The 20,284-nt window shown below is 57.2% G+C and overlaps 7 protein-coding genes across 7 annotated transcripts; 3 read left to right on the top strand and 4 right to left on the bottom strand.

The window, feature by feature from the left end:
* Positions 1-227: 227 nt before the first annotated feature.
* On the bottom strand, positions 228-4,523 carry EX895_000756 (uncharacterized protein; the record flags this gene model as incomplete). The annotated part of the gene is made up of 1 exon (XM_029881357.1): positions 228-4,523. One exon carries the CDS (start codon positions 4,521-4,523, stop codon positions 228-230), a length of 4,296 nt encoding a protein of 1,431 aa, XP_029742743.1.
* A 2,643-nt stretch (positions 4,524-7,166) lies between these two features.
* EX895_000755 (uncharacterized protein) lies at positions 7,167-7,682 on the top strand (the record flags this gene model as incomplete). The annotated part of the gene is made up of 1 exon (XM_029881356.1): positions 7,167-7,682. One exon carries the CDS (start codon positions 7,167-7,169, stop codon positions 7,680-7,682), a length of 516 nt encoding a protein of 171 aa, XP_029742742.1.
* Positions 7,683-7,900: 218 nt separating this feature from the next.
* On the bottom strand, positions 7,901-9,256 carry EX895_000754 (uncharacterized protein; the record flags this gene model as incomplete). The annotated part of the gene is made up of 1 exon (XM_029881355.1): positions 7,901-9,256. One exon carries the CDS (start codon positions 9,254-9,256, stop codon positions 7,901-7,903), a length of 1,356 nt encoding a protein of 451 aa, XP_029742741.1.
* A 580-nt stretch (positions 9,257-9,836) lies between these two features.
* EX895_000753 (uncharacterized protein) lies at positions 9,837-10,903 on the top strand (the record flags this gene model as incomplete). Its single annotated transcript, XM_029881354.1, has 5 exons — positions 9,837-9,927; positions 10,017-10,090; positions 10,184-10,594; positions 10,698-10,756; positions 10,855-10,903. The coding sequence occupies 5 exons, from the start codon at positions 9,837-9,839 to the stop codon at positions 10,901-10,903; spliced, it is 684 nt and encodes a 227-aa protein (XP_029742740.1).
* A 215-nt stretch (positions 10,904-11,118) lies between these two features.
* Positions 11,119-12,787, bottom strand: EX895_000752 (uncharacterized protein; the record flags this gene model as incomplete). The annotated part of the gene is made up of 2 exons (XM_029881353.1): positions 11,119-12,636; positions 12,713-12,787. 2 exons carry the CDS (start codon positions 12,785-12,787, stop codon positions 11,119-11,121), a joined length of 1,593 nt encoding a protein of 530 aa, XP_029742739.1.
* Positions 12,788-13,791: 1,004 nt separating this feature from the next.
* EX895_000751 (uncharacterized protein) lies at positions 13,792-15,692 on the top strand (the record flags this gene model as incomplete). Its single annotated transcript, XM_029881352.1, has 3 exons — positions 13,792-13,804; positions 13,882-14,064; positions 14,152-15,692. 3 exons carry the CDS (start codon positions 13,792-13,794, stop codon positions 15,690-15,692), a joined length of 1,737 nt encoding a protein of 578 aa, XP_029742738.1.
* A 341-nt stretch (positions 15,693-16,033) lies between these two features.
* On the bottom strand, positions 16,034-17,818 carry EX895_000750 (uncharacterized protein; the record flags this gene model as incomplete). The annotated part of the gene is made up of 1 exon (XM_029881351.1): positions 16,034-17,818. One exon carries the CDS (start codon positions 17,816-17,818, stop codon positions 16,034-16,036), a length of 1,785 nt encoding a protein of 594 aa, XP_029742737.1.
* Between the last annotated feature and the right edge of the window lie 2,466 nt (positions 17,819-20,284).

Below are 20,284 nucleotides of genomic sequence, written 5' to 3'. Positions count from 1 at the left end.
AACCATGTTATTCCTTCATCGGCACAAACACTGCTGCGGACAATGATACAATTGGCGATTCATAAAAAGACAACCCTTAAAAAAGGAATAAAACATGTGAGACGGCAGTGCAAAGCCATCCTTGCCGGTCACGAGTCCAGCTTCCCCCAAGCCGTGCGTTGGACGAAAGAACGCTGCTTTCGTGTGTTCGCAGCTCCAGCTGGGGAATCCTTTGAGGAAAGCATCGTTCACGCAGCAGATAACGCATCGAAGCCAGGTCCTGCAGCCGCCAGATCCTCCGGACCTCGCAGCAGTGGCAGATTCGGGACGAGCTCGGACGCCAGCGCGCCACCAAAGCTGGGCTTGTTCGTGGAGCCATTCTCGAACACCATATCATCGAGCACGTCGAAAAAGTGCGCGCCATCCGGGGCATCATCCGGATTCTGGTACGACGAGAGCAGCTTGAGGTAGTCGTCCAACTCGGTATCTCTACCTTCAACATCGCTTGCTTGGCGATCGCCCAGCTCGGCCAGGTCGCCGTCCGGCGCTGCATCCTTGCCCAGTGCCGCGGCCCGCCTGCTCGCACCGGCGTCAGCGGCAGTGTGGAGCGACGAGCCGTCCTGCGTCGACGGCGTGCGAGAGATCGCAGCCATCCTTCGAGCGACGGCTTGGCGGTCCGGAGACCGCGCATCTGCAGCCAGGTTGCTCGCAGCTTCGGCCTGCGTGCGCAGCTCAGTCGCGTCCACCGTGTACCACGTCTCGCTGACTCGGCGTTCCAGATGCTCTGCCAAGTCGCCTGTCAATTCGGATGCGCGCGTCCACTCGCGTACCTTGGCTTTCTTGTGCGAGCCTGCGCTTCCAGCAGGTGAGCTACCAGTAGTAGCTTCCGAGCCAAGCGGCGTGTCCGAGGTTCCCTTGTTCGTAGCCCTTCGCGCCTGCTCTTCCTCTCGAAGCACCTTGATCACCTTGAGCGACGACGCGAGGACCGGATTGCGCCCTTCCACATCCGTCCGCATATGCAGCATCTTGAGCCCCGTCACAACATCGGCGCGCTTGGCCAAAATCTCGCGGTTGACCGGCTGCCGAGCCAAGTACAGGAGATCCACCTGCAGCGCCAACAGAGCATGGAAGATGTGGAACTTGATGATCCAATATCGCTGTCCGCGGCAGCCTGCATTGTCGAGCGCACGCAGGAGACCCATGACGACACGAGCGCTTTCTATGCACGTGCGCGTCGAGTGGATATACTTGGCGTTCCAGTAGCCTCGACTCATGTAGAGACGATGCAGCTTGAGCAAGCGATGATGCACGTGTTCATGGATAATGGCTCGCTGGAACGACAGGTATGGCCTCTCCTGGTGCAAACGGTGGATCTCGGGGTCGTACTCGCTCTCGCCGTCGAGCTTAAAAAAGCGTGGTAATGATCGCAAGATTTCGCGCAGGCGGGCTTCGATAGCCAATACCGAGTCAAACGAATCATCGCCCTGGTTCAAAGCGTCGGCGATGCTTCGAACTGTGTGGCAAATTTCTATCTGAATCGGGATGAAGCTGTTCGTGGTCGGCATGCTGACGATACGAATCTTGTCGAGGAAACCGTTCTTGACGCGATGCGGGCGGCGGACGCTATCGTCGCTACTCTTGACTTCGGTTTCCTCACTATCTGTCAAATCAGCATCGTCGATGTTCTGTGGACTCTGTGTGGTAAACATCTCGTCGTGGCAATGATAGCATCGATCAAAGTGGGCAGCGCACAGCCAGTCGAGGCAGGCAAAAGCAAACCACACTTTGCGACCGTGTTCTCGGTTCACGCGGCTGCCGTCCTTGTAACGCTTGGTGGCAGCCAGGTCGAACTTCTTGCGTCTAGCGCCGCGCGGAAGCCACATTGCATTCATGTCCTTCCTCTCGTTTCGATCCGGGTCGAGATCATCGCCGTCAGAGTCGGTTTCGTGGCCATCGGTGACTTGCGTCGAAGTGAGCATCTTCCATCGATGCGTCGAAGAAGATCCGGCTTCTTTGCCATCGTGGTTTATCTGTGCGCGGGCACGTTCGCGCTCTTCGTCCTCCCAGCGCTCCTCGTCCCGAAGCGCCGAGCCGAGATGGTGCAAGCCGATGAACTCGGACGCTTTGATGGCCATGGTGGAAATCACTCGATACTCATCGCGGTGATCGCGATTGAAGCAGTAGTGGCGAAGTACTACGATGGCCTGCAGGCCCCAAATGGTAGGATGGCGCACGAATTGACCCATACCGAGCAGTGACAGACAAGATCGCACGAGAAGCGAAAGCTGTGCGTTGATGGAAGTGCGCGACGTGCAAATTTCGCTTTCGAGAACCTCGGCAGGCGTCATGAACTCGCATGCGGATTCGCAGATTGCAAGGAGCAGCCCTCCGAATTGCAGTTCAGCCAGCGACGGAGGCAGAGTCGTGTCGGTAGCGTTCTGCATGCGATCCAGCTCGTTCCAGAACAGGCTGAGCTCTTTCCATAGCGATGGCGCGTGGAACGACTGGACCATGGGTTCGGCTTCGCGCAGATAGTGTTCGACCAGTGCTTCTGTTTTGGCACGCGAGGGCAGCAGGTCGAGGACCTGCAGGAGTCCGAGTCGACGAGCTTCCCCCTCGCCTCTCCGATCACTCGCGGCAGAGATGTTCGGCATCGCTGCCGATGCAAAGTGCCAGTTTGCCGTGCTTCGAAAGACGTCGTGCCCGTCGTGCCCGTCTCGAGCATCAGCGATCTTGGCATCGCTGTCTGTTGTGCGAACATGATGCTCGGTCGTGGTAGCCTTGCTGGCTTTCGGTATTCCATCGGCCTGTTGCTCGTGTAAGCCTGCGATGTGCTGATCGCGTTGAGGCGGACTCGGTCTGCTATCGTTCTTGAGCGACGTTCCCTGAGCAAGCGCACGCAGGAGATCGCCCGTATTCTCGTCACCGGACTCTGCGCTCTCATCGCTCTGCTCGCTCTCTGCCTCGTCATCGTCGTCGTCATGCTCATCGAGACGTTCCGGCCTAGCTACTCCGTCGCTTCTCACCTTTGTGCTAGAAGCGTTACGGTCTCGACTGGTGAAGTCGGGTGGATACTGAATGCTGGACCGACCACTGAAGCGAGAGGAATGACCGCTGGAGGACGCGGAGGCGCCATACTTGGATGCGACCCGCTGAGCTGAGCTTCGTTCTGAGGCGCCGGCGTCGAGCGCAGCCGTGGGGGAGGTAGACGACGAGGACTGCAATACGCGAACTTGAGACTCGAGTTGAGCGATCCTGGCCATGAGTGCAGCATTGGAAGGGGTGATGTTGCTGGATGGAGCAGCAGGCAAATAGTCGCGTTCGTCGCCCCATCGGCAGAGATGTGCAACGCCGCGTCGGACGCAACTTCCGCAGTTGGGTACGTTTCGATCGCACTTGATCTTGCGCTGCTTGCATTCAGTGCAGCTGAGCACGGCACGTTTGCGTCTCTTGACCTTGCTCGACTGACTGTTGATGGACTGCTGCTCGCTGCTCGCACTGAAGCCGGCATCAAAGGTGTGATGCGAGACGCCCGAGGTGCGTCGGCTCGAATGAGCTTTCTCGGCATCCGCCCACTCTACACTTCGTACTGCCTTGCTTGCTCCGTCAGCATGATACGGTGTGTCGACAAAGTCGCGAGCACGATGATCGCGTGGATCAGCGCGCTCTGCCCAATCAGTGATTGCGGAGTCGATGGATCGATGCGACGAGGACGAGTGGAGTAGCGGCGGGCGGAGCAAAGACTCGGGACCGTGTGGCTGTGGCCTTTCCGAGTAGAGGTCGAGCCTTGCTCGCTTATCGCGGTGAAGGGGTGCTTCAGCAGGGTCGAGTGGATAAGGTTGAGATGAGTCGCTGATACTTCGAGGAGGCGCTGGGCGAGCATAGGAGGAGTGTGCAGGGCCGGGTGAACGCACGTGCGTCAGCGCAGCGTCTGACCTCGGATCAGGCGAATGACCCATTTGAGGCGGCCGAGCGGGCTGGTAAGGTGGCTCGGGATAGCCGTCAACGCGCATCTTCGGTTCGCCAGAAAGAGGCCTGGTCGGACGGTAAGAGTCGCGCGACGCTGGCATGCTGGAGACGCGGCCATCGATGGCAGCAAGATCTTCCTCGTAGTGATTTGAATGAAGTGGATAGCGCGAAGACAAGATGCTGCCATCCGCAGGTGGTGGCTCGGCGTAGTAGTCGTCGGGTCGAGTAGAACGAGGCTGACGAGGCAGGTCCGACGGCGGGTATCGGGAGGCTTGCGAATCGTTCGGACGCGAATAGGGATAGCCTTGTCTTTGCGACGGAGGTGGCGCGTCGTGCACGCTATAGGAACGTCGAGCTGATGATTGCTCGTGGTCAGCCCATGCTGCGGATACCCGAGCATAAAGCGGCGGAGGAGGCTCGAGGTCGGAACGAGGATATCTATGGGCGGGGTCGGGGTGCGAGCGCATCCTGAGTGCGTCGTCACGCGCGGAGGCCACGGGCCGATAGGATGGAACTTGCCGAGGAGGCAATCGATCCCTTGGATGTGGTGGCCCTCTGGACGAATCGCCGTCCATGGTGGACGAGGCTGGTACCACCGACTGTATGGAGCGATGTCAGAGCTGGCGTGGATGATTGCGCACCAAGAAGCGTGGATGCAAATTGTTTAGGATGAATGGGACGCGATCGACGTCACGGAGCGCATCGGCGGAGGTGGAGACAACTGAGGGGACCACGGGCGGGACGATCTCTTGTGCTGCAGCAGAGGAGGCACGCGTGTATAACCTGTCTCTGCTCTGGGATATCGGTGGGAGAGAAGACGTCCTGCCGTACGTTGATGGGTTCAGCGCGACGAGAAGCTGGGGGCTTTGAGTTGAACAAGCCACCCCCTGGAAGGGGAGTTTCGAGAGCGGAGCGATGTGGAGTGGTGTCTACTGTTCTTCAATAGCACGGCATCTGGCGAAGGCTGGTCTGGAAGCTGAGGACTTGCTGAAGGTTAACGACGAGGCCGGACGACAGATTCACTCCCGTGTAGGACACTGGGTTTGAAAGTTGGTGCTGGGGACGGATGCGAAGGACGTCAGAGTGATGCCTTTGACGACGACAAAGGGGCCGATGGTGCAGAGGGCGATCAATGTGCTGGTCGGTGGAGAGAAGGATGGTTTGACGAGCGGATGGGTGGCCGTGGGACGGTGGTGGAGACTCGCGGGGACCGGTGCGAGGAAGGGAAGGAGAGGGGGGAGGAGAGGAGCGTTCGAGCCGATGGAGGCGAGCGGAGCAGCACCGACGAGTTGCAAACAGAAGCTGAAATCGACGCCCAAGATTAAGCGAAAGCTGCAATAGTGTTGCGGTGGCTTCCCGGAGTCGTGTCGGTGCCTGCGGCTGGTGTCTGCTTGTGCTTCTGCTTGCTGCAGCAAGGGATGAGGCTTCAGTCTGCTCCCAGTAGCCTACTGGCGAACCAGCCGTTACAGCGAGCCGGACGTGGACAATGACTCCTTTGAGAGGCAGAGCAGCAGCAGGAGCAGTCAATAGCAAGCGAGGGAGCAAAGAGCGACGGACTGAGCGTAGAAAAGAAAGACGGATTTCCCGATTTCTCTCTGTCTCTCACACTCCCCTTTTTCGTTTCCCAGGAATCTGGCACAAATAAATATTTATAAATAAGTCTGGCTGGGTCCTATGCCGTGCTGTAAAGGTGGGTAGTTCCCGCCGACGTTCCTCAGCTGGTTCACCTCGTGGTGCACCTCGTTCCTCGTTCTTGTGCAATGAATGGATCCGCGACAGGCGCTAGGCGCGTCGTTTCCGGTCGACTGCCTGACTGCATGTTTGGTTTCGTCCCCTCTTTTTGCTGTCTGTGTGCAAGCTGCCCAGTCCTAGAACGGCGTTGTGCATAAAAAGAGGCGCACTGCAGCGTGTTGGCTCAAAGTCCGAATGGAGTCCGGATCATCTACACTTCGCCCGAGCTAAAAGGTCCGAAGAAGGGCTCCTTCTTGCCACCGCGCCGTGCTGAGACAGGTCACTCAACAACTCAGTTGCTCAGAGGTTGAGAACTGAGTTCAGATCAGATCCCATTTGTGTCAGTCGAGGTGTGAGAGAGATGAAGCCGCCGTCCTTTGAGGAGGTGCTCTGGACGAGAATACAACAAGAGGCTTGAATCGGTGGGCGATAGCATTCCAGCCCACACCTGATCAACGCGCGTTGCCTTCAAGATCGTTCGTGGACACAGTAGTGCCTCGGAACCTTCTTGCAGACCGTCGAACTACAGGCTCGACCAAAGCAAGAGGAGCGGCGCATCGAAAGTGGTGTAATCGATGAGGAGCGGCGCTCGGCCAGACGTTGCACTACGCCTCACGGCCATCATGTCTCTCGATCTCACATCCTTGCAACACCGTCCACCGCCGCCATAGGGTGGGCATCCTTCTTATCACCCAGGGTGAAGTCCCAGCGGCTGCCGCGGCTCGCCTTCCTCCTTCAAATAATTAGAAGCCCGCCGTTGCAATGCGTTACTGCGTGCACAGACCCGAGATGTGTTGAGGGACGATTTTGCTCGATTTTGTTGCGTCGGTCAGTCGGCCGCGCCTCTCCGTTCTGACGCCGCAACAGCAGGACAAACGCGGTGAAGGCGGCGTTTAGCCTCTCAGAATATTACACGAGATGGCCAATAAAACCCCGCTCTCCTCAAGCTCGGCAAAGGCAGGCCCTACTATTCAAGTGCGACATCCCCACCTCGCTCTCGGCCAAAGCCGAATGAATGCCTGAACTCGAAAACGTCCGCCGCGTTCCGCTTCATTGCCTTGCAATGCAAGCAACGAAAAGGCGCGGTGCTCCGTTCTTTCCGCCGTAATTTCACACCAAAGTCGCGCAACTCAGCCAAAACCGGTTTCCCGCGGATTCCAACTCAGCGGCGGTCAGCGGAGGAATAGCATGGCAACCGAAATCCCGGGTCAAAGACAAAAGTGATGCCGATCGATTGTGAGATCGTCGAGAACTACCCCTGCAGCTAGACGCCTTTTTTCGACGTAACACTCCCGTAACGAAAACTAAAAAGATTAGGTAGTCATTGTTCGTTGAACCTCCACTCTTCGCTCAGCACAGCAGCAAAACCCTGCGCCGCACACCATCGCTGCTCACCATTATCGTCGACCTCTGACTCTCACCTCCATAAATCGTAGTCAACCCACCCTGCATTCGTTAGCACGGTCGCTACACCTCAGTCCTATACCATGCCGCCCAAAGGCTCAACACAGAAATCGCTTTCGTTCCGGGCGCAGTCCAAGCCCAAATCCACCTTTTCTGCCTCTGCTAAAGACCAGTTGAAAGGCAAATCGAACCTCAAGGCCGCATCTACACCTACGAAGCCCCTCACAGCATCACTCGCTCGCCGGCCTTCTCCCACTAGTGCTGAAATAGCAAAGCAAGATGAGGAAGACGCAAAGCGTCCGGAGTTGGATGTGGACGATGCACGATGGGACGGCGTCTGGCGCAAAACCAAGAAGACGATGAACGTTCCGCCCTCCAAATCGGTGCACATTGAGCACGAGAACCGCATCCAGCAGATCTTGAGGGTGTTCGACCTCGACCCCAACTACGGCCCGTGCATGGGCATGTCCAGGCTAGAACGCTGGCAACGCGCAAAGGACCTCGACCTCGACCCGCCTCAAGAGATCCACGACATCTTGACCACCAAACAAGGCGTCAAGGAACACAAGGAGAACGTCTTTACCGCTCACGTCCTCTGATTCCATGGCCACTCTGTTCTACCTCTATACTTGCATCTCGTCTCGCACCTTTGCTAACTTGTACTTTGGCGCCGCCTCAGCCCTTCGGACTCCCTGTACTTTATACCCCACGCTGCTCTTGCAATGCAGAATTGTACACGCTGGAGCCGGATGTTGAGGATGGACAATGATGCGGACTACTATTACAAATGATGAATGAACGATGCTACTCTCCTGTCTCATGACTGCCGTGCCTGGCCCTCTTCCTTCTTCTCTTGCTCCTGCTTGGCCACCTTGCGCACCTCGGCCCACACCTTTTCCTCCCACTGCTTCTCGTCTCTCTGCTTGCGCTCCTCCATCTCTGCTTCTTCATAGACATCGCGGTGGTCGATGTACCTCTCCTGCACCTCCAGCGCATCCCCCCAGCCAAGCGGATCGCCTCGATCCGCAACACTGAAGAGCGAATGGGGATCTGCACCTATGCCATGCGATTGCGCCTTGAGCGCAGCGGATGCAGTCGCCGACGCACGACCGGGTTCGTAAGCGCCATCCTCGTCCTGTGCATCCAAGCCAAGTGTACTGGCGGAAGGTGAGACGTAGATGTAGCCCACCGCCTTATCGAGCACTTGCAACAGTCGAAACATGGACCGCCTGTCCTCGACCGCGAGCGTCTCGAACGACACCAGACCGAAATCCTCCACGAGCTCGCAGATAGCTTCGTTGAGCTTGCCGTACTTCTCATTGCGCCGTGATGAGCCGGGACCGGAAGGTTGTGAGAGGAGGTCGCGAAGATACGAGAGATCTTGAACCTGCGTGTAAAAGTCGAGATTAAAAGCCATGTCGGATTGCAGACCCATGCCAGCAGGTCCGCTCCTAACCTTGTCGGCATCTTGCTCGTTCTCGTCCGAGCTGCTGTCGCCGTTGTTGCTACTGGCGTCGTAGCGGTCGAGGGAACGCTTTGATTGCGAGATGTACGACTGTCCGAGCAGATCGACTTTGGAAAGCACGTTGACGTGAGGAAGTTCGAGAGCAAGCATGGCTCGTAGTGCCAGAATGAGGATCGAGACGTAGCGAGATGCATCCGTAATATGTGTGGCGTCGGTGAGGTGGACAGCGACAAAGCGTAGTCCGAGCTGCTTCTCGAGCGTCTCGAGGATGCGTTTGAGCGCAGGGTGGTTGGTGGAGAGCTCCACCTGTCCCGGAAGATCAAAGATCAAGTACTCAAATCCAGCGCTGACTGGGCCGATGGGCGTTTCCTGGTCGCCGTGGCCTGCAAGTTGGCCGGTCTTGCCCTGTCGCTGCTCATCCATGACGCGTTTAAGCTCCTGGATAAGCCAATCGACGTTTTTTTCGAGGTACTCGATGCAGTAAAGCATAGCGGCATTGGGACCGAGCGAGAGCTCGGCCATCACGTCGCGGACCGAGATGAGGCGGTTGATGTCGACAGCGCATGGATACGGCAGCCGATCGTTAGCTGGATCAAGGTTGACGACGCTGCAGGGTCTCGAAAGTAGAGAGAGAAACTGATACTGGCCGAAGCAATAGGTGGTCTTGCCAGAGCCCGGTGGGCCGATGACGAGTTGCGCAAAGGGCATGTTTGACGAGGTCGGCTTCGTCTGCCGTTGCGTTCACGTCGTCGGTGAGCGGTGCAGCATCAATATGACGTACAAGAGCGGAGACCGTAGAGCAACGATAAAGATGTGTGTGATGAAAGTCGAAGCTGAGTCGTCTATTGACATTTTCGTGGCCTCCTTTTTTACTGCTCTTTAAATTTCCTTTCTTCCAAAAGGCATGGAGGACCCGCTCGCTCAGCTAAATTCTGTATGAACAAAGCAAAGTGGAGTGGTGCTGGGTTGCCGTGGACGGAGAGAGCTTTGGTGATTTTTAGTTGCTTTGACGCCGTGACACGCACGCATTGCCTTCTCAACCTCCTCGGTCACAGAAAAAAGTGGCTCGCTCACACGGGATAATCACTCCTCAGTCACTTCCTTTTGCTCCCCTCCACCATTCTCAGCTCGCTCACAAAGCAGAGCAACTTCCACTACCCCTATCAATAGCGGACAACGGGCATCACCGCATCGAATCTCACGTTGCGAGCAAACAAATACGTTCTTTCTTTCCGCTCTCAGACCCCTTTCGACCGCGTCCAAGTTCCGCATCGTCACCGCAGCAATCATGGGAGACGCACGATTGAGGAGAATCAATAAGGAGATTACCGACTGCAAGAATGACAAGGCCTCGGGCATCCAGATCTCCTTGATAGATGGTGAGCAGCCAACCATTCGATCCGTGATCGCAGTATCACCAGGCCGCAGCTGACTCTCTCCTCCTCCATCTTGATCTCGTCGCCTATAGAGTCACCATTTCATCTCGTCGGTACATTCCCAGGGCCAGAAAACTCTCCCTATGAGAAAGGAACTTTTGACGTGGTACGTAGCAACCCCCTTCTGCGTTCTTCCATCGACCTCATCTGCCCGATCTGACTTGCCTTGCGCCCCTCCTTATCAATGGCATTGCCGTAGGACATCGTCGTGCCCGAAGGTTACCCCTTCCAGCCTATCAAGATGAAGTTCATCACTCGCGTGTACCATCCCAACATCTCTTCGCAATCGGGCGCCATCTGCCTCGACATTCTCAAAGACCAGTGGTCACCTGTGCTGACGCTCAAGTCGACGCTCATGTCGCTGCGCTCACTGCTCTGCTCGCCCGAGCCAAACGACCCACAAGACGCCCAAGTGGCAACCCACTACTTGCGAGACAAGGAAGACTTTGAAAAGACGGCGAGATACTGGACCGAGATCTACGCAAATGGCTCCGAGTCGGCACAGCCACCTGCGAATGCGCAGAGCAAGGTCGGGCAGAGTGACGAAAAGGCCGATCCGGTCTTGCTCGCGGGACTGAAACGCGAACATGTCGATCAGTTTGTCAACATGGTAAGTCGAACCCACACTTGGCCAGAATGCTGAAACGAACGCACGGCGCTTGACTGACACACATACCTCGTTTCGGCTTGCTTGCTGCTGTACAATCGAACAGGGCTTCGAGAGCGACAAGGTGATCGAGGTGCTCAAAAAGCTCAACTACCGAGGTGCAAAGTAAGTCCTCGCATTGTTGAACCTCCTTGTTGGATGAGGTTGCGCCTCCCACCCGCCGCGCATGTGCTGACGTGTTCATTGTTTTCTTCTCCCGACAGTGTCCGCAACATTACTGACGATATGGTTCTCAATGAGCTACTCAAGTGAGCACGTCAACCTTCCAAAAGCATGTCACCTTCGCACCACGAATGGAAGAACATCAGCATCATCGTTGTGACGTGAAGCAACTTGGCTCGTGTGCGATCCTGAGCACACACCATCACGAGAAAGAAAGGAACGTGGGATGATGGATTGCGAGCCAGACAAACGCGGAGATGCATGTGGAAACGTAGATGAGGTGCCGAAATCTCGTTCTATTGGGTTCAGGCACCGTTGCGGCTGATATCCTCGAGGTACTGCGACAGCTTCAACGCACCGGAACGGAAGCTGTCGATGCTGCTCTGCACGTCCGGATTCGCCATGAAGCGCTGGTAGTACTCCTTTGCTGTGGCTTCGATGTCACTAAAGTCTCCACCGCCCTGCATCTGTGCCTGCTCGCCCTCTTCGTCCTCCTCACGCCCAAAGTACTGGTTGGACGAGATGGACGTCTGGCCCTGGAACGTCTGCAGACGCTGCTGCGCTTCGGAGGTGGCTTGCGGGTCGTACGTGCCGCGCTGGAAGTACTGGTCCGACGAGATGCTCTTCTGCCCGGAAAACTTGTTGCGTGCGTAGCTCGGTTCGTTCTCACCGGCATCCGAGTCCGTGGCGGCAGAGTTGTTGGCTGCGGCCGCGGCGCGTTCGGCGGCCAGCTTGGCCTGGTGCGCGTTGGCCTTCATTCCCAGACGGCCGAAGCCCATGCCGAGCCGGTCCATGTCGCCGTTGGCCTTGGCGTCGGCAAATGCGTCCGGAGTCGCAGCAGCCGCGCCTCGGGTACCAGCTGCGGCACCGCTCTTGGATGCAGGCGAGGCGGGGGCAGCCGTCTTGCCCATCGCTGCCTTGACAGCATCGCGCGCAATGCGTTCCGCTTCCGCTTGCTGCTCGTTGGCCTTCTGCGCTTCTCGGGCCTTTGCTTCGGCGTCTTCTGTTGCTTTAGCCTCGGCAGCACGTACCGCTTCCTCCTCCTTGGCCTTTCTCTCGGCTGCTGCAAAGTCGATGGGTGCGCTGGCTTTTTTGACACCAAGACCGAGCTTTCCTGCTCGAGCGGGGCGTGCAGTGGCGGCGGGTGCGCTGGCGGTGGGGCCTGTTCCGGTGGGAGTGGTGGTGCCCGGTGTAGAGCTGGCGGAGGATGTGCGGCTGACGGCACCTAGCGTCTTGCGAGCGGCCGAGCTGCTTGCACGCAACGAAGCGGAAGTGACCGTTTTGGGCGCTGCGGCTGACGCGGGAGCTGGTCTGGGTGCTGGTGCTGTTTTGGCTGCTGGTGCTGGTGCTGGCTTGGCAGCGGATGCGGGCTTGTCCCACTCGTCGAAAAAGTCGTCCATGTCTCCACCACCACCTGCCTTTGCGCTAGCTGCTGGCGACGCCGTCTCAGTCGCAGCGACAGCCAGACCGGGAAAATAGACGGGGCTGTTGAGGCTCTGTCCGGCGGCATCCTGAAGCGCTCTCTTTTGCAATTCATCCTTGTAGGCCAGAGCGACAGAAGAAGTGTACTTGACTTTACCCTCGGTGGAAGGGGCGAGCAGGTGTGCGCCACCCTTCTTGTTGAAGAACTCGGCGGCGGCAGCATTGCCTCCGACCTTCATGAGTCGAAGTTGGGACCAGTGCCACGAATCAAGGTTTGTGGATCGGACGAAAGTGATGTGCACGCCCATGTTGCGGTGTACGGACGAGCAATCGAGGCAAATGTAGATGGCATAGGTGGCTGAAGCCCATGTCGGGTTTTTGGCACCGCAGTCAAAGCATACCTGGCGCAACAGAAAGGAGGGCAGTTAGCAGCAGTCATGTCGTCATTCGAAGGCCATTTGCGACGAGCAGGCGTACCTTGTTACCCTTTTGTGTCGCCTTGAGCGACTTGAAGATCTCGACGAGCTCGTCCTTGGAAGGTCCGTCGGCCATGGTGGGCTAATTTGTCGCTTGTCGAGCAGAGGAGCGGTTGCTGCAGCGAAATGTAGTTCAGCGTATATGGACGAACGCTCTTGTGGCGATGTGGCGAAATGCAGTCTTGCGGAGTCACGAGGCGAGAAGGCCTACAAGGAAAGAAAAGGGTGACAGTGAGGATGGTGAGAAGAACGAGAGACGACTCTCTCGGAATTGCGTCTATGTTGATTTCAGATACAAGACAGACAGACGCACGCCTGTGCACTGTCCGCTTCACACTCTCCCACGTTTCCTGCAGCACTGAGAAGGCGAGACACGTAGACGGCAGCCTGGTCGCAGTTGAACGGAAAATGTTAGACCGCTTAATGCTTTCTTGGTAGGATAGATTAGTTTCGAACTTTGTAGTCCGATGAATACAAGGAGTGGCTTTTGATTTCAATGGGGGAAATACGGTTGAAGAAACGTATTCACAACCGCCTCTGATCAATACAAGTCTTAGGATAATCAATCCACTTGCGGTCAATTTCTCGTAATTCGGCCATTTACAAAGTGGACGATCAGGCGAGCTAGGCTTCAGGGTGGGTGAGAGAGCAGCCAACCAGCGAGCGGTCCGCAGACATCCACAGACAGAGAGAGAGCAACGTACAGCGAGAAAGCGCGAAAGCGCGGCCGTTGCTTTTCAGGCGTCTTCATCACGACAACGAGCGCAGACTCGCAAGTCGCATCCGCACTTGGTTGAAGGGTCTTCTTGGTCTCCATCTTTCGGCATTCTCCTCTCTTCCTCCATCCACGAGCTTTGCCACCACAGAAGTTGTAGGTACCGCCGCAACCACTCGACTCAGGGACAGATTGGCTGTCTAGAACAGAGCCCCTGCATACCATCGCGCTGCTTCTGGCACGGGCAACTTGCACTCTCGAATCCAGCATTTCAGCGCACCCGCTGACTTTTGGTCTTGCTGCGCATCTCTTCGACCGCTACAGTACCACAGCTAGATCTTAGCTACTCTGCCTTCTGCTCGGTCATGCAAAGACCAGGTAGGTATTCGCTGTCTCTGTGCAGTTCCGTGCCGTCCTTGATTGCTCACCTTCCATTTCCCATCTTGCCTCGACAGTTTCCGCAAACCAACGGCAAAACTATCCGCTCCCTGCTTTCGCAAACAGGCTTCCGCATACGAACAATTCCGCATCTCCTACGTCCAGCCCAGGTCCGGGCATCAACGCAGCTATGTATCCATACCTTCAAGGTGGCCCGCGCATGATGGGCTCCTTCCCAGGTATGCCGCAATCACAACAAGGTAGGTTGCATGCGGCGGACACGGCATCCTCACAAGCTCCCGTACTCATCACCCCGACTCTATCCTTTCCGCATCGATCTTTTGCAGGTGGTGCTGGTGCCTTTCCATTCGGCGGATCAGGGTCCAATAACACGACAGGTGCAGCGAGTTTGGCATCGCAATTGGCTGGGCTCTCAGGCCAATCGGGAGGGCAGTCGCAAGGGCAAGGTCAAGGAGGCGAGCTCAATCTCAGTGATTTCCCAGCATTGGGAGGAGGCCAGGCTCAGCAAGGTGGCGCGCCCGGCCTTGGCGGTCTCAACCAACCTCTGTCAAGCTATGCGACTCAGGCTGGCACTGGTGGCGTAACAGCGGCCCTTCGTGGCGGTGCGCCGTTGCGCAACTTCAACCAGGACGAGTTTCCAGCACTCAACCAGACAAGCTCGACAGATGGACGCACCGGTGACGATGGGTTCCCGCGCGGAGTCGCAGAACAGGTTTCAGCAGCAGCAGCACTTCAGCACCAACATCAGCAACGCGAACAGCACAGACAGAGCATGTTGGGGTCCGTAGTCGGTGGCGGTGCACGAACCGATGCATCCTTGTCAGCAGCGAGAGGTGGATTTGGCGAGCCGGACCGCAACTACGCCACCAAGCTCGGCGCAGGACCACCTGGACCAGGATTGGGTGTTCAGCAACAGACGTGGGCGCCACCAGGCTCGCTCTTCGGCGGCGGCAACAATGGAGTGGCAGCACCGAATCAGCTCAACGGGCTCCCGCGCTCGTCTTCGCCCTCTTCGGCACGATCGCCGCTGTCGAGCGTCCGCAACGCAGCTGGCAACCTCGGCGCATCTTCACCTTTGACCGACAACGCTTCGATTCGGGGTGACGCGATCCAGGGTGCGGCCGGCTCCCAAAGTCTCGGCCAGACGGGTGCGATGGCGCGAACACCTGCGCAGCAGATTCTCACCTCGCCAGCGGATCGGTTCGGGTTGCTTGGTCTGCTATCGCTGATCAAGTCGTCGGATCCGGATCTGTCGATGTTGTCCATGGGAGTGGATCTGCAAACGTTTGGTCTCAACTTGAACCAGTCGGATCCGCTGCATCCGTCGTTCATCACGCCCTGGTCAGAAAACAACATGCTGGCTTCGTCGAGGGTTGAGCCCGAGTTCACCTTGCCGTCGTGCTACAACGTGCAGCCTCCGCCGCCTGCGCAGAGCAAGATTGCGTCGTTCTCGGACGAGACGCTGTTCTTCATCTTCTACTCGACACCGCGCGACGTGCTGCAGGAGGTGGCGGCGCAGGAGCTGTATGCGCGCAACTGGAGGTACCACAAGGAGCTGCATGTGTGGTTGACCAAGGAGCAGAACACGGAGCCCTTGCAAAAGACGCCGACGTACGAGCGCGGGACCTACGTGTTTTTCGACCCCTCCGTCTGGGAAAAGGTGTCGAAGAACTTCCATCTCATGTACGAGATGCTGGAGGAGAAGGTTCCCAGCCAGGCACAGGCGCTGGCGGCTCAAGCAGCGGCCCAGCAGGCAGCGGCGGTTGCGGCGGCTCAACAGCAACAGCAGCAGCAGCAGAGACCACCGTCGCAGCAGCAGCAACAGCAGTCCCCGTCGCCTGCGCCGCAGCAGCAGCAGTCGTCGTAATGTTCACCCTCCAATGTATTTGTTCTTTGTCCGGGCCTTTTCTCTCTGCAAGTGCAACGAGAGAGGCGATCTTTTCTTCGTCTTGGTGTGAACGAGGGATTGAGCTGTTGTGTGTGTGGGTCTTGGGCTGGGGAGGAGGGCTGCTGAAGCTGAGTGGATGAATCTTCTTCAAATGCGGCTCTTCGCGTTTCGGCCCATGCACACACTGAGACACACACAGGCTGGCAGGAAGGGTAATGCAACAAGACTAGTTGGAGCGATTGGAAGAACGAGTGTCCGTGCGAGATGAGAGGATGCGAGATGCGTTACTGTGACTACAACAGAGAGAGAGTGTGTGTATACTAATACTTGCGAAGGTGGTAGGATCGGTCGACGGGGTCCGGCAGGTTTCTGTGCGAGCGACTGGCGGCTGGGTTGAGGAGGGTGCGCATGGACGTCGACGTCTTAGACTCGGACTTGAGGGGGGTCTTCTTGTAGACCGGGGCAACGGTGGTGTGCGAGGAAGCCTGGGCAGCGTACTTCTGCGCGAGGGCGTAGACGGTTGCGTAGTCCATGCTCGGGCGCGAGAGGTCGAAGACGGGATCCTCTGCAGCACCAAGTGTTGCCGTGAAGTCCGAGAGGTCCGAAAGCGAGCTGCTCGACGAGGAGGACGAGTTTCGGGTCGCGACCATCTCGGGCGTGCGGGAGCCGCAGTGGACTCCGTTGCCATTGCCGTTGCCGCCGTCGGCGTCCAACCGGGTCATGTCGAGCGCGCTGATGGTGCTGCTGTTCGAGTGGCTCGACGACGAGAATGTCGAGGTGAACTTGGCGACGCTTCCAAGCTTGGGCGAGAGGAGCGAGGAAAACAGGCGCCTTGCGTCGTCGCCCTCATCCGAGTCTTCCGAGAAGCGCGAGACGAGCTCCACCGCTGGATCTTCAAAAAAATCCCGGTGCGTCGCCACATGTCCCGGCGTCAACCTGACCTCCTTGGGCACGCTAAACAACGTATCCACCGACTTGATCGAATGCTTGGACACCGATCGCTTGTGATTCCTCTTGACCAGCTTCGAATCGAGCGACAAGCCGGCTTCGAGGCTCTTCAGACTCGAGATGCTGTTAAACTTGGGCGTACCCGGTGCTGGGCGCGGCGAGGAGAAGATTGAGGAAGTATCGTCACTGCCTCCTATCAACGGCGAATTGCTCGAGAGCAACGGCGAGCTGCTCTGCTTGCTGTATCGCTTCTTGATCTGGTCGGTCTTTCGCAGCACTTCTTGCGTCGGCGGCTGCGATGGCTGAGGTGGCAGCGGGCCTAGCGAGGGAGGTGCCGAGGCCATTCGAGCGTGTGAGGAGGAGACAGGGGCGGCTTGTGCGCGCAGGCTGGCGCTCCTCCTGCGTGCGCGTCTCTCCTTGTGTGCGCTTTCGCTGCGGGAGGCGGGTGCCTTCTCGTCGCACAGGTGGAGACACAGATTGAGCACGATCTGTTGGTCGATCTCGTCCAGGCTCGAGCGCATCTGCTCGGGTTCCGGCTCGGGCTCTGGTTTGCATGCCTTGAACGTCGGCACCTCGTCCTCTTCCGGAGAGCCAAGGTTGCCAACCCAGCTGTGTGAAGTGTGTGAAGAAGCCGCGGAGAGCATCGAGTAGGTAGACGGAGAGCTGGAGCTTTCGCTTACGCGAGGCGCCGAGACCGTCTGTTGCGCCGGCTTGGGCGGGGCAGCAATGACAAATACCTCATCCGAGATCAAAAACATCTTCGGGATCGCCGGGACAGGCGGTGCATCCTTAGCGGGAAACCGGGAGCTGGTCGGAGCGCGCACCGCGTCCATTGAAGCTGATGTCGAGCGTCTCGAGGGAGCCAAAGACGAAAAAAACTTGGGAGTCTTGGGCGTTCTGGGCGTAGAGGGCGCTGACGAGAACATGTCAAACGTTCGACGGCTCGAGGGGTGCTGCTGTTGCTCGTTGGCAGACCCAGCGAGCGTGGTGGTAGATTGTGAAGCCAAGAATGAGGTGCTGCTGCTGCTGCTGATATCGACACTCAATGGCTTCTTGGATTTGAGTGAGAAACGCTTCAAGAGCTTTTTCTTGGACGGCTTTGCGTCTGCGCCACTGCTCAGAGGCAGCGAGACGGTCGACGACGAAAAGGCCTTCATGGCGGTTTCACGAGCGTGTTGTAGTGCTGCTTTGCTGTTGTGATACCAGGAATGAGATGATGGTAGTCGTGATGATGAGCAGGGAAAGAGCGTCCGTCGTACGTGGGTCGGAAGAGGAGAGGCTTGCTAGCAATGTGTGAGAGGGTATAGAGTGCAAGACAAGGCAGGGTAAGTGGTGGTGACTGAATACGAGGGGATAGTGGCTCTGAACGGAGGTCGGTAAGTGGTTAGTATATGAAGCAAAGATGACGAGGAAGCGACGGGGGCGGCCAGGCATTTGCAATACGAGAGATTAGGGAGAGGACGAGCGCAAGGATCTCATCCAACACAACTCTAAAGGACAGCACAGGGCAGTCTCTCTACTTGACCAGGCGCAGATCTCGCCCTTCGAGCTGCTACCCAACGGCGAGCGAGCGAGCGGAATTGCCGATGAGGCTGACAGTAGCCGCGAGCAACCAGCATCGGAAGAAGAACTGTCAGAACAAAGAGACTCGTGTTTGTAGTCGCAAGCGCCGAGACAAGGGCAAGGACTACAAATAATCTCTGTTCACTAGCCGAGACACACAGGCCGGACAGTCGAGGTCGCGAACAGCACGGTGCGGCGAACAGCGCTGCCCCAACGACGAATATGAACCGGCCTGCACAAGCCTCGAGAGACGGAAGGCGGGCGGAGTGGAAAGAGGACAATGCTGATGCTGCAGCAGAGCCAGAGAGGACCCCGGGGGGACCGAGTGGACAAATGTCTCAGATGGATAGCGAGCCGTTCCAGATCGCGACTGGAGGGCGAAGGCGGCGATTTCTGGCTTGCTTTGCTGATCTTTCAGCTGTCCGCCCTGCCCGGCAATGCAGGGTCGATATGGCTTCGCGGTCACGCCAAGCCGTGTTTCAGAACTTTGTCATGCCTTCTTCCTGGCTCGACTACTTTTGGTTCTCAGTCGTTACCTGTTATCCGGCTTCTCGAGCTCGGAATCGACATCTACACCATATCAATCAGCATCAGACTTACTTCGCATCGCTCCAAAAATGGGATTTAGAGATCGAGTAGTTCAGAAGAGCCCAAAGAGACGAGTTCATTAAGCACAGCAAGGGTCGTTGGCAGTATCTCTAAATCGGAAAAAGTCCAAGCGACTAGCTCGCGACCAGAGTGGAACACAGACAAGCGAAGGGCTGCGCGCCAAGTAGCGCTCCCGCGCCTCTTTAGCGCGGCAGCACCAGCAGGAGCCATGCGCAGGATTCCAGCTTAGCTCAAGGCCCAAGCGCCGTTCCAGCTCGTCGAATTGTTTGTGGGACAAATGACGACGACGACGTCGTCTGAGACTCTAGGCCCTCCCGTCAACGAGAAGCACACGCCAAGGCAGCGGGGCTGCGAATACGCACAGAGAGCTGCGCGCAATCGCGCTAAACGAAACGAACCCAGCTTGGATCCAGAGTGGGAAGAAAAGGATGCACGAAGGCGGATAAGGCGAATTCTTGCTGCTGCAGTTGCTACAGCGGCCTCTGGTCGGGCGATCCGTGTAGGAGAGAGAAACAACGAAAAGATCGTCGGATGCACACCAAAGGAACGAGGAGCGAGGTCCAGCCCTTCTTGTTCCTCTCGCTCTCTTGCTTTCAGCTGATTGATTGCAGCTTTCATGCAGTTTGACGGTGGTCCTGCATTTTTATTGTTTGTTCTACTGGTAGCGGCGCTGCTGAGAATTTTCGCCTCTTTCTCTCTCTGTTTGGGCGTCGAAACAACCGGAGCGAGGAGCACGCCGTTGGCGTCGGACGCCGAATCCTTAGTCGACTGTGAGAAAACCAAAATTAAATAAATCGCAATTCTTTTTTTGTAAAACCCCAAGTTCGCCATGCAGCAGCACACTGGAGGTCCATAATGAAAATGTCTCACACCGGGGAGTCGAGTGCCTGTCGCTACATGCTCGCTCTTCGCCGTTCGCGAAAGAAATGAATTGTGATCTTTGACAGCTCCAGCAAACAGACGCATATTCTTAGGCGAAATGTATCCTCAGCCTCGTCTAACAAATACATCTGTCGTTCGTTTACCGAGTTGCCTGCTCATCACAGCCGGGCGCATCGTCGAACAGACTCGTGAACGGCTGCAACGAACCACTGCCGCGGATCTTGCTCCTTTGCAGGCCACAAAACAATGTCGAGAATCACGGCGGTATACGAGCATGTCCGATCTTAAAAGCAGAGCTACGACAGATTGTGATCTGCAGGTACACAGGGCGCTTTCGTGGAAAATCGATCATGGACTCTATCCCGAAGCGAGTTTGTGAGACCTTCTTTGTGTGCGATCTTCTCGATCTCTGCCCTTCTTTGCTGCAGCACACGCTGTAGAGCCGCCGAAGGGTTTCCCTTTGCGAGCGTCTTGCGCTTTCGCTTCGTCGCGATCGGGCGAGAGAGAGATAAAGGGTTTCGCTTGGTAGCAAGAATGGCACTCATTGCAGATCGATGTTGGGTCTGGGT

Source organism: Sporisorium graminicola, chromosome SGRAM_1, assembly GCF_005498985.1.
Source record: "Sporisorium graminicola strain CBS 10092 chromosome SGRAM_1, whole genome shotgun sequence".
Classification (NCBI taxonomy): domain Eukaryota; kingdom Fungi; phylum Basidiomycota; class Ustilaginomycetes; order Ustilaginales; family Ustilaginaceae; genus Sporisorium; species Sporisorium graminicola.
This window is presented reverse-complemented; position numbering and strand designations above follow the sequence as displayed.